Source organism: Melospiza georgiana, chromosome 1, assembly GCF_028018845.1.
Source record: "Melospiza georgiana isolate bMelGeo1 chromosome 1, bMelGeo1.pri, whole genome shotgun sequence".
NCBI classification, from domain to species: domain Eukaryota; kingdom Metazoa; phylum Chordata; class Aves; order Passeriformes; family Passerellidae; genus Melospiza; species Melospiza georgiana.
The window spans coordinates 17,815,724-17,827,552 of record NC_080430.1 but is presented as its reverse complement, the minus strand read 5'-3'; the positions used below and the strand labels follow the sequence as shown (position 1 = coordinate 17,827,552).

General features: G+C 44.8%; 1 protein-coding gene across 1 annotated transcript in view; it reads left to right on the top strand.

The window, feature by feature from the left end:
- The first annotated feature begins 593 nt into the window (after positions 1–593).
- Positions 594–11,829, top strand: part of GPR158 (G protein-coupled receptor 158) — a 186,363-nt gene continuing 175,127 nt past the window's right edge. The window contains exon 1 of the mRNA XM_058025870.1: positions 594–1,599. Coding sequence (XP_057881853.1) covers positions 728–1,599 — 872 coding nt within the window. The 5' untranslated portion in view covers positions 594–727. The remainder of the gene's footprint in view (positions 1,600–11,829) is intronic.

Genomic DNA, 11,829 nt, shown 5'->3' with positions numbered 1-11,829 from the left:
GCCGCCTCCGCCGGCATCGCACGGCACCGTTCTCCTGCCCCGTGAGTGGCTGCCGGCTGACTGACAGGCGAGGCGGCCACATAGGGCGGCCGCTGCCTGGCGTACACCTATAAGGGCCGGCGGTGAGCAGCGCCGCGCGGTGTGGGGCTGCCCGTGGCGGAGCCGCCCGGCGACCATCCGTCCTCCCACGGCCGGGCGCCCTCGCTCGCAGAGCCGAGCGCTGGCGGAGGCGGGCGCCTGTCCGCTGGCTGCGCGGCAGCAGCCCCGCCCGCCGATCCCCGCAGCAAGTGGCAGTCCCGCGCCACGGGCCCCCCTCTCCGGCAGCGGCGCTCGAAGGATGCGGAGCGGCGGAGCGCGGGCGGCGGCGGGGCGCCGCGGGGGGACCCGCCGCTGCGCCGGGCGCGGGCGCCGCCGCCCCTGCGCGCTGCGCCGGGCAGGAGCTCAGTGAGCGCGGTGGCCGCGGCGGGAGGAGGCGCAGGAGGGCTCGGCTCTGCTGTCGCCGGAGGGGCTGCGCGCCGCTCCGCGCCGGCGGTGGGGCTGTGCGGAGCCCCGCGCTGGGGAGGTTGCGGGCGGCGCCGCCACAGGTGACTCGCGGGCCGGGGGTCGCGTTCCGCCCCGCTGCCGCTCGGCCGCCTCTGCGCGTTCGCACCCCTGCGCCGCGGCCGCCTGCGCGAAGCTCATCTTCAGCCGCCTCGCCGTGCCGGCAGCACCGGCAGCACCGGGGGACATGGCTTTGCTCCGGCTCCTTCTCCTCTTGCTCCTCGCCCAGCGCGGGCTGGGGTCTGCCGGCGACCAAGGGCAGGCAGTGCGCGGCCGGGAGCGGGCGCTCGGAGGGAAGCAGCCTATTTACAACCACATCAAGAGCCGGGAGCCTCTGCCGGCTCCGCGGAGCCGCTCTACAGAGAGCACCATCTTGGCGCAGCGGCTCGCCGAGGAGGTGCCCCAGGACGTGGCCTCGTTCCTCTACACGGGCGACTCCCGGGAGTTGCGGCGAGCCAACTGCTCCGGGCGGTACGAGCTGGCCAGCCTCGCCGGCAAGTCGCGCTTCACCTCGCACCCCTCCCTGCACGGCGCCCTGGGCACCCTCACCCACGCCACCAACTTACTCAACATGATCCTCCAGAGCAATAAGTCGCGGGAGCAGAACTTGCAGGAGGACCTGGAGTGGTACCGCGCCTTGCTCAGGAGCCTGGTGGAGGAGGACCCCAACATCTCCAGGGCCGCTATCACTTTCAGCACGGAGCCTTTCTCCTCCACTCCCCAGGTTTTCCTCCAGGCCAGCAGGCACGAGAGCCAGGTTCTCCTGCAGGACTTGTCCTCCACGGCTCACCGCCTGGCCAACGCCTCTGTAGAAACTGAGTGGTTCCACAGCTTGAAGCGCAAGTGGAGGCCGCATCTGCACAGGAAGGTCTTAAACACGGGCCCCAAAACTTTGGAAAACAGTTGGAAGAGGCGGGAGAGCTTCACTGCTGATAAGAACCATATCCGGTGGTCCTCACCATACCTGGAGTGTGAGAATGGGAATTACAAACCCGGCTGGCTTGTGACTCTCTCGGCGGCTTTTTATGGGCTGCGGCCAAACCTCCTGCCCGAGTTCAGGTGAGAGGAGTGTTCCCTTTACTTTCTGTCGAGAAGGGGATGGGGGGAAGCAGGATGGGGGTTTCGTTGTGCTCCCCTCCTAGGGAAGGGCATTGTGGTCTCTGGGTGACCTGATCAACCCCAGGCGCACGGGCTGCTGTCACAGCGCAGAGCAGCCTCAGGCCTTTCTGGTAAGCGCTACCTTCGTGCCTTCGGGAGCTGTTGCTCCTTAAAAGCATCGCTGTTGTCTCCGTCTGTAAGACAGCGTTTGCTTTGCTCCCATTGGAGCAGGCGTGCATGTGGGTTACGTTCCTGGTGGGCTTGTGGGGAGAGGAGAGCGGCAGCTGCCAGTCGAAGTTTATCTGTGTCTGTAAGAGAAAAATGCTCACTGAGTTGTTATTTCTTATTATACTGCGAAATTGAACCTAGCTAGACCTCAGCTATGCTTTTAACCTGCTGGGAAATAACATACCCAGTAATTAATGACATTACTAGTGCTGGTAAACTGCTGTTTCTGGTCTCCAGAGCGCATCCACTGTGGGGTGCTCGAGCCTGGTCAGTGGTAGTACACTTGTGGGTGCTGGTGACTGCTGTTCTGTCATAGTTCATGTGGCTATAAGCTGAAGTGGCAGGAGGAGAGCTTTCCTTTTGCACCTCCAGCTTTATATTTGGTACCTGGCATATGTAAAGGTTTGCTTTTTTCATTGCTTTATTTACTTTTTGTTGCTTTTATGTACTTTGCCACTGAGCTGCAACTAACAGAGAGGAAGATAGAAAAAGGCTCTTTCTTGTGTCTTTGTATTTTGACACCAAAGAGAGATTTGCTCAAATGAGAGCAACCTGTGGAGTGTGAGATGCCAGTTTTCCCCCTGGCACTCTTGTAAGGGGTTCACAGGTAGCTCTGTCCAGTGGGGAATGTGCACTGCCCAGAAGCAGCTGGCGTTTCTCAGGATGAGAGAGGAGCACAGGATTTCTTTTGTGCTATCAGTTAGTAGCAGGTAAAGATTGATGAGAATGTAGCAGACTCCAAAGAGATTTTGCCACACCTAGGAGGCAAGGCAGTAATGTCTGCAAATGTTTCTCTTGGCTTAGTCGGAAATCCAGTGTAATCAAAGAGATATGACTGCAGTCCTAAGTTCCTGAAAAAACCCAAAATTTGTTGAATGGATAATGGCTGCTTATTTCTCTGTTGAATTACTTTTTGCCTTGAAATTTTCACGCTTATGGGGATGATAGGGTTAAGGTAAAATGAGCTCAGCTGTAGGCTGTTTGTTGCTGAATTCCTCTTGAGACCAAAACCCAGGAATAGGTCTACTGTAGAGCTCTTCTGGACCCTAGGGAGTCCAGAGAAGTCAGGAAGCTTGTCAGAGATCATTGAAATGCAATGTTCAACGTTTGATGAACTTTGGGATGTGGATGAGAGTTAATGTAGGCTGATATTCTCTTGTTGGAGATAGAGTTTGGCAGAGCCACTAGGCTGCAGGTGTGGTGGCAGCCACAAACCAGCTCTCTGAGAATGTAAATTTTGATATAAAGTTGAACTCAAAGACGCTTCAATCTTGACTTAATTGAAGAGGAAATAAACCCATGTTTTAAAGGGGAAAAGTCTAAGCTCCAATCCCAGCTCTGTGCCAAGATTCTGTGATGACAGGAAGCATCTCAGTGGTGTAGCTTTCTGCTGTGGTAGCTTTGGTGTGCAGAACGCACCAGATCTGTTTTGGCACAACCCTGGCCAGCCACGACAACCAGTAGATGTCCTCCTGGATGCAGTACAGAGCACTGCCTTCCCTCCCTGCCTCATCTTCCCAGCCTCTGCTTGCCACCTGGGGGTCACTGCCAGGGAAGAAATGGAATAACCTGTTATGGCTCTGACACTTCAAGGGGCATTCACTGAGCTCATCTAAGCTTGGAGAACCACTTCATATTTACAAGGTCATGAGATGGAGTATGCTGTGCAAGTTCAAAGTGTTGTGTTGCTGTTATACTGAACAGTTAGGGCAAAACTAACAAAGATTTGTTGTATCAACAGAGATGAGTTTGTAAGCATTTCTAAAAAAGGGGTTATGTTATTTTGCCAAACTATTAAAGAGGCAGGTAGAAGAAGTAAAATTATAAATACATACATGTTCTGGCAAGGCTGAAGGATAGTTCCTGTGTTCCTGATTTGAGGTATGCTGGATGAAAGATGGGCTTTAATACAAGGTTATGACTTGGGATATTGAGAAAGTAACTTCTCAGCGACACAGAAAATGGTATACACAAAATATGCTTCCAAGACTTGTAGTTTGTCTCAATATTTACACGATGTTTTCATTACTTAATAGGTACACAGCCTCAATGTGAATTTTTAAGAGAAAAAATGGCTTAAAGCATGAGCACATGAAAAATGTGACCTCTAGTGTGGTTACTGGAAAATTAGTTGTGTGAATTACTAGAAGATGCCTCTTGAAGTAAGCTTACTTCCTCTCACCGTCAGTCTTTGAGTGACACAATATTTTGACTTTAAATTCTTATTTAAAGTCCATATGAAAAAACAGTGTTCACTACTCTCCATCTTTTGGGGCAGCTATGTTGGTTCTCCCAAAAAGATATCTTTGAACTATGTGTTAGAAACTTTTTAATGAATCAGTTACCATGCTCCTCCCATTTAGTAGTCTGGTGTGATATCATTAATGGTATTTTAGTGTATGCCTCTTTAATATTATTCTAACAGTTTTTAACAGTTTTTGTACTTTCTTTGCTCCTATTAGGTTTAAGGCATGGTACATTAGGGTGTGATACATTCCAGGAGCATGCCATATCCATGAGAGAGAGCTCTTTCACATTACAGAAGGAAAAGCCCATTGCTCCTTCTTGGTATCTCTTCTGTGGCAGTAGCAGAAGGGTTTGTTCATGTGGCATGGCAATGGGAAGAGGTTAATGAGGGCAGTAGCGATACTCAATAATGAAGGCAATAATGGTAACTACTGCTGGCTGTGTTCAGTGCATGCTGCTGCTGCAGTGCTGTTGTCAGTGATGCTCCCAAAGTGCAGCACAAAGCAGCAGAGTTTTCTTCTTAACATTGTGAAGAGTTACAGTGCTTTTGGCCTGAGGATGGGAGTGTTACAGGCCAGGGGGCTCCTGCCAACAGCTCATCTTCAATTTCACCTGTCCCCTTCCCAAAAGATTGCTGCCAAACTGCCCTAAGTGAAGGCCAAGGGGAGAATGTGGTTGTCTTGCCATGACCAACGCTGTAGATAAATACTGAGATGAAGTGGAGAAACCAAAGGCAACTTGATTGTCCTGATAAGTGTGCCAGAAGCTGTTCAGGGCCACATTAGCCTAGTACAATGCCAAGCTAGCAGTGCTGGCTCTCTGCAGCTCTTTGCAGTGCTTGCTCATATTGTGTTGTCTCTGTTTGCTGGTCTTTCCACCCAAAATGCATGCAGAGAGCGTTACTGTTGATAAGGTGCAGTGTAGGCTCCCGTTCAGAAATCAAGATCCACAGAGACTCAAAGTAATCACTTGATGTTACCCATCCCTCCTGTCTAAGCTGATGCCATTTGCAGCTGAAATTCACAACCTAATGTGTCTAATCCCTCTACTGCTGTAGTGCTGCAGGGGGTAGAGCACAGGAGCATGTGTCACAGGTCTTCTGTGCCCTTCCTCTGCCACTCCCTATCACATGGTCAGAATGAACCTTATTTTATGGCATGTGATGACCCAACTGTCCTCCTTGCAGCCCCACTGAGAAAGTGGAAAAGTTTGAGAAGTTGCATGTTGTAAATACAATTCCTTTTCTAAAAATATTTCCTTGGTGCCTGGAGGAAGAAATGAGAGGTCTTTGTTGCTTTAGCAGTCCAGGAGACAAGTGGGAAAGGTCATATCTTAATCTAGAAGAAAGATGACTAAGTAGTCAGCTAATAGGAACACACAAGTTAAAAAAAGTCCTCCTGGGTCACTGAGTCAGTCTTCTGCTGTCACAAGCCCACTTAATGTCATCAGTTGACAAATCTCCATCTTTTAAGTAGGTGGGTTTCCCTCTTGACTCTTCAGTCCACTGGCATGCTGGACCTAAGGGTTGGACAACTTCTCCTGATTTCTGATCTGAATTTATTCACTTGCAGTCAGTTCTCATGCATTTGTTCTGGTCCAGAACTGTCTTCCATCTGACTTAGCACCCTCAGCTGGTGTTTACTGCCCTGATTTTATAGGCAGTGGCCCCTTCACCACCTTTGTTTACTAGACTACACAAACTGGCTTTCTTAGTCTGCCATGAGCCTCTGTGTTGCCATGGTCCCTCTTCTCAGGTCCTGTTCCAGTATTTCCTGAGCATGGTTAGTCAGATTCATGTGCACTGTTTCAGGCTTGTGCAATGACATCAATTATCCCCAAACTCTGATGAATGAGTTGCTGCTTTTGCAGTTCAAAATGTTCCCTTGTGTGCTGTTCTCATTTTCTTTAACATTGTGTTGAAATACATCTACATTTTGGGAACTGGTCATTGGTCTTTCATGATTTCTCATTGTGGAGGTCAGATTTTCTTCAGGATATGAAGCACTGACTTTCTTTCCCCCTCCCACCATATTCCAGCTGTTTTTTTTGCCAAATTCAGCACAGCATTTACTATCTTTTTAAAAGGTTTTAAGGGAGAATCCAATGGAATAATGTCTGTTTTGGCAGAAAGGTACTCAATCAGCAAGCTGAGTAAGTTGGAGGTGGCTGGGGTTTTTTGTTGTTGTTTTTGTTTTGGGTTTTGTGTTTTAATTTTATTTTATTTTTGAATGGAGTCTTGTTCTGGATCATTTACAGGTAACTTGATTCTTAAGTTTGGCCAGATTTTGCCATATCTTAATATTTTCTGCCTCCCAGAGGTTTGTTCCTTCTCTCAGTTATTGGAAAGATATCCCTTGATGCAAAGATAATCTTTACTGCACAGTTAAATTGAGCTGTTTCTTCCCTAAAGGCAGGATAATGTAGTGATTTCTGCTGTACCATTAACAATTACTTGGACCACTCCAGTGTTGGACTATGATGGGACTCTTAGTTAAAGAAACATTACTAAAGGCAGATTAAACCATGGAGGTAGAAGTACTTATGACAAATAAATAATTTCTTAGGGATTGTATGTATTATATGATGTATTATTCTGCTAACTATTTCACTGCTATTAAGTTACTTGGTAAAAAAATCCAAACAAATGTAGACATGAAAAAAAGAATTTTAAAATTGAGTAATCTTTTTTCTTTTAGACATGGTTTAATTTCTTCCTTTACCCCCTTTTTTAGTTTCCCCCAATCTCTCTTTAGTCTGGGTACTGAGCTAAGAGAAAATTAATTTTAATTGTTTAAGGAGTCTTTTAAATTTTTTGTGCCATTGTGATATGATGTTAGTTGTATAATGCAGAAAGTATTTTTAATTTGAGGTTGACATTTTTTATAACATGTCTTGGCCCTTGATTGAAGGTGTGGGTGGATTTAGAACAGGTTTCAAAAATGAAAAGGAATAATTTATTTTCTAGAATTTCTGAAAGTCTTGGGTTTGTGTTCCTGAAAAGAAGTTAAAACAAAGTCTCTTATTATGCTGTCTCTTTGAGGAAACCCTCAGGATATTTTAAGTATTTTCTATGCAATTATGTCCCTGCCAGCATTTTTCATATGAGGTCATGGAGAGGGATAGAAAACTGGATGTTGATGAAACATAGGAAGGGAACAATAAATATGGATTTCTCTTTCAGAACCATGATTCAGCTTCCTTCAGTATTGGAGAAACAGGAGTGGGTCTTGGAAGAAAGTTAAATATGGCCATGACAGGATTGAAACACATACTGCATTCATGTCCACAATTACCTAGCACATGCTAAGTTGCAATAGAAGCAGTTTTTGTTTTTTTGGGTCAAACTTCTGTTTCCAACTCCTGTGTTTTCCACCCCCATCGTCCTTGGGCCAGACTTCCAGCACAGCAGGTTATCAAAGCACTTTTGAAGGGGATGGACTTGTGGCAGTCCTTACTATCTGGGATTCAGCTCCAGGACTGTCATCTATTCTATTTGTGAGCGTGGGCTGAGATAGAAATGTTCCTGAATGTAAGAAAAAATGTATTGCTCTGTTAGGTCAAATAAAAGGTTCCATGGCCCTTGCTCCAAAAGCAGCTTCTGGCAGGTATTGAAAGAAAATTGTCAAGTTCTTCTGTCCTGGTTATGTCCAATTTACCAATGATAAGCAACAAAAAGAAATTGTTTTCTTTCAGATTTCACCGGAATGACTGGATAGTAAGTATTCATGATTCCTTCATGAATACTTCCTTCATGATTCTTATCCATGTTTTAACACATTTTTGTCTTCTACTATGTAGTTTAGCATTGTTTTCCATAATACATTTATATGTTCCATTATAGCCATCTATTCTGAGTTCCATAGTTTTCTATTTTAAACTCACTTCATGAATCTAAACTCATTGGGAGATCCCAGATTCTTGAATGAATACTTTCCAAAGTGTTTTACTGCATCTTTTCTGCCTCAGCCAGGTTTAGTTGTAGGTTACATTAAACATTTTTATCACTTGCAGACTTTGTTATGGCCACTCATTTGTGAAGTCCAACTTGTTAACTTCCCTGCATGTGAAACCTGATTTTTGCTGAATTGATTCCTTCAAGATAGATGAAAATAATTCATTTTTGTCAGAAGCTGTCTCTGCTCTGAGCAATTTTTATATCTTGGTTGTGTATTGTGTTAGAGATTCTACTTCAGCCTTCCACTTTCTGAGGTATTTGAAATGGTTTTGGTAGAGCCTGTCCTTTTAACATGTGGTTTCTAAAAATATCTTGATATCTTGGTTTTGTCTTACATTCTTGTAATTTGTATGTTCCTCCTTGCCCAGGTTTATGCCTTTCAATTTTTTTTTTTTGAGGTTGGCTTCCACTTTTGAGTTTTAAAATGACCTTGTTACCTTTAAGTAAATTTTCAAGGTCACAGGATTTAGTATAGTTAGGCTGCAACCATCCATCCTATGTAGGATTCTTCTATTTCAAAAGCTCTTTGTGTTCCTAATGTATTTTCTTCTGTTGTGCTCTGTTCCTTGAGACTCTTTCTTTCCACCTGCCTGTTTGACCCCATGGATGGTAATGAAAACATTAAAAGAAAAACAGCCTGAATTTGGCTCCAAGACCTAATTTCATAGGTATAATCTAATGTAAGTGGTACTTTACCATCAATGACACCTGGCATTCCTATACAAGGTGATGCTTTGTGACAGAGTTAAGATGCTAGCAGCCACTTGAGCATCCTCAAGTGGAAAAAAAACCCAAACAAACAAGCCCAAACCATCCCCACTCCTCAGAGTATCTAACAAACTCTCTGACTAAACTGCAAGGGTGTCCCCAGTGAGGCAGCCCTGCATGCCATAAATATGAAGGCAGATTTAACTTGAAAATATTCTTCAGACAATAGAATTCAGCTTTAAGTATTCTGCCCTTGCAGTACTGTTTCAATTTACTGTCTCTCAAAAGAGAGTTCTTTGCAGGTGAATCCTAATTTATGTGCCTTACTGTACCTTACTGTTCAGTTTATTTTTAGTGGAAGCTGGTTCTCCTGTGAAAATGTGTGTTGAAAAGCAGCAGTCTGCATGCTATGGCTGAGGAATTAGGGAAGTGTCTGTCCTATTAGAAAGGAGTTGGTGGTGACTCTGTGACCAGGCCAAACTCGTGTCTCGTGTCCCAGCAGCCTTTTGTGAGTCTGGCTGGTTGTGCATGGTAACAACCTTAACAATGTCCACGTGATGCAGAATCCTAAATCTTAACTTTCAAAGGCAAGCTGAACCTGCTGTTTGTCAGTAAGACTTATGGCTGAAATTCACTTGTGAATTTGACACCAGGGTTATTTTTGGGTGCTGAGTTGATGGTGCATGGGAGGAGCCTCAGGTGTCAGGTACTATGCAATATTTGAAGATTAATATTCTTGAAAGTGGCAACCTCCAAAACGAGAGTGGTCAGAAAAGTCATCTGCCCTGAAAACATTTGCTATGCAAAATACAGTGTGTATTTGTCTAGAGGAGTGGGCATTTGCAGATTTCTGATGTCTGTAGAGAACTTGTTTTTCTTATCTCCTTGTTTTCTGGTAAAGAGGACTCATGAAGGACAGCGTGGAGGGCTGAATGAATGTGACAGCAAGTATCCAAGCAGCTGTTTAGATGTGGATGATGATGCCCACTTCAGTGTGTGATAACCATCCCTTATACTTTAACTATGAGTGCTCACAATGCTTATGGGCACAAAAGTGAGTGTACAAACTTAGAGGGCAAACTGTGTTTAGCTGAGCTGTGATGACCTCTGTGCCAAAAAAGCTTTTTAAGATCTAGCGCACAAGGATACTGTTTATCACCATTTAAATGTTGGCAGGCCGTTATTTTGTACAATTCTGGATTAAGCTGACTGGGAGAAAATGAACATGTTCCCCCTAATTTTTTTTTTTATGATGTAACAGTAGAGGCAAAAAAAATATTCTGTAGATAGGCTTTACAACATGTTGTTACAATGAAATATTATAACTACTGAAACTATCAAGATAGCTAGTAGTTTGGGAAAATAAGCTTAAATCAATTTCTGGCACAGATTTCAAGGCAAGCAGCATGCCAACAAACAGTAGTACTGGAAATACAGACAGGCATTAAAGCCTCTTAAATCAAACGTCTGAACTGACAGAAAATCCTTGATGACATCATTCTTCAGTGATTATCTTATATATAATTCAACTACTTCTTTCTTAACTGCATGTTTAACACGGACATGCAATCCTTAGATATATCTTTTGTGTTTGTAAGGACTGTAAAATTGTGTCAGGAAACAAATATCTATTGTTTCAAGGAGATTAACAAAATATACTTACCTGCCAGATGGTCCACAATTACCAGTAATATTGTTATTAACTTATGGCTGTGGCTTGTGTTGAGCCAGGCAGCATTGCTGGTGTGGATGAATGTGTTACTCTGACAAGCTCAGTCTACTCTTACACCCTTGGTATTTGTCTTGATTGCTTACACCAAGATAGCAACACTGCAATTATTCCCAATTAGTTCGATAAATATAACACAGGGAGTTGGTCCATATACATTCTAGGAGGATGTGTTCTTTCATACGTTCCATTTTCTGAATGCTGAATCAAAAATAACTGGAAATGTGGGTGGCTAAACAGGCTGTGCCAGCTACTGTATTAATCACAGATGAGTTTCAGAAATCTATCATGTACATATATTAGTGTGCTGTGTGTAATTGTAGTGGGGTACAAGTCTGAGGTGGTGTTTTAAAATGGATCTCAAATGAACTCATGGAATTCTTGTACCATCATGACACCTTTTATAAATGCCACATATATGCTTCAAGAAACTCTGCTTTTGAAGACACTGTATCCTCAGGTAGTTTCAGACCCTGGAACTACTTCAGAGCTATGATGTTACAATGAAACATGTATTGCAGAGATCTAGTGAAAAAGTAATAATAATGTGCATCATGGGGGGCAACAGTTCAAATCATGTGGCAGCTTCTAACTGTAGGGAGAAATTGCTTTCCTGCTCCTGCACTGTCCTCTTTCTTCTTACTGTAGATTTTCACCCCAGAAACTCACAAAGCTCTGAGTAAAGGGAAAACCAGAACAACTTAGCCATGTCAAAAGTTCAGGTTGTGCTACAGAAGAACTGCAGGTGGGAGAAGAGTGTAGGTAAAAAAGTTTGCATTGAGTTCATGAAGATTGAGTTTTGTGAAAGACAAACATTCTTGTAAGAAAAACTTTAGTATGAGAGAAGCAAAAGGAACATGTGTTTAGTTTGAAATGAAAGAATTTTGTAGTATTTCTGGAAGAGGTATTATGAAAATATTTTTGAGCTTGGATGGCTGAACTGTGATGCTGACAAAACTGAAGCATAAATTGAAAGTGCAGGTGGAAGACGACCAGATAACCTGGGAGGAATATGGAGACTGTCTGAGCATGACTGTGATCATGAGTATCTTGCATCAGCAATAGTGTGGCCAGCAGGACCAGGACCAGGGAAGTGATCATTCCCCTGGTGAGGTACTGGTGAGGCTGTACCTCAAATCCTGTGTTCAGTTTTGGGCCCCTCACTTTAGGAAAGCCATTAAAAGGGCTGGAGTAAGTCCAGGGAAGGGCAGTGGAGCTGGTGAAGATTCTGGAGCACAAGTCCTATGAGGAGGGAGCTGGGGGAGTTTAGTCCAGAGAAAAGGAGACTCGGGGGGGGGGATCTTGCTGCTCTCTACAGCTGCCT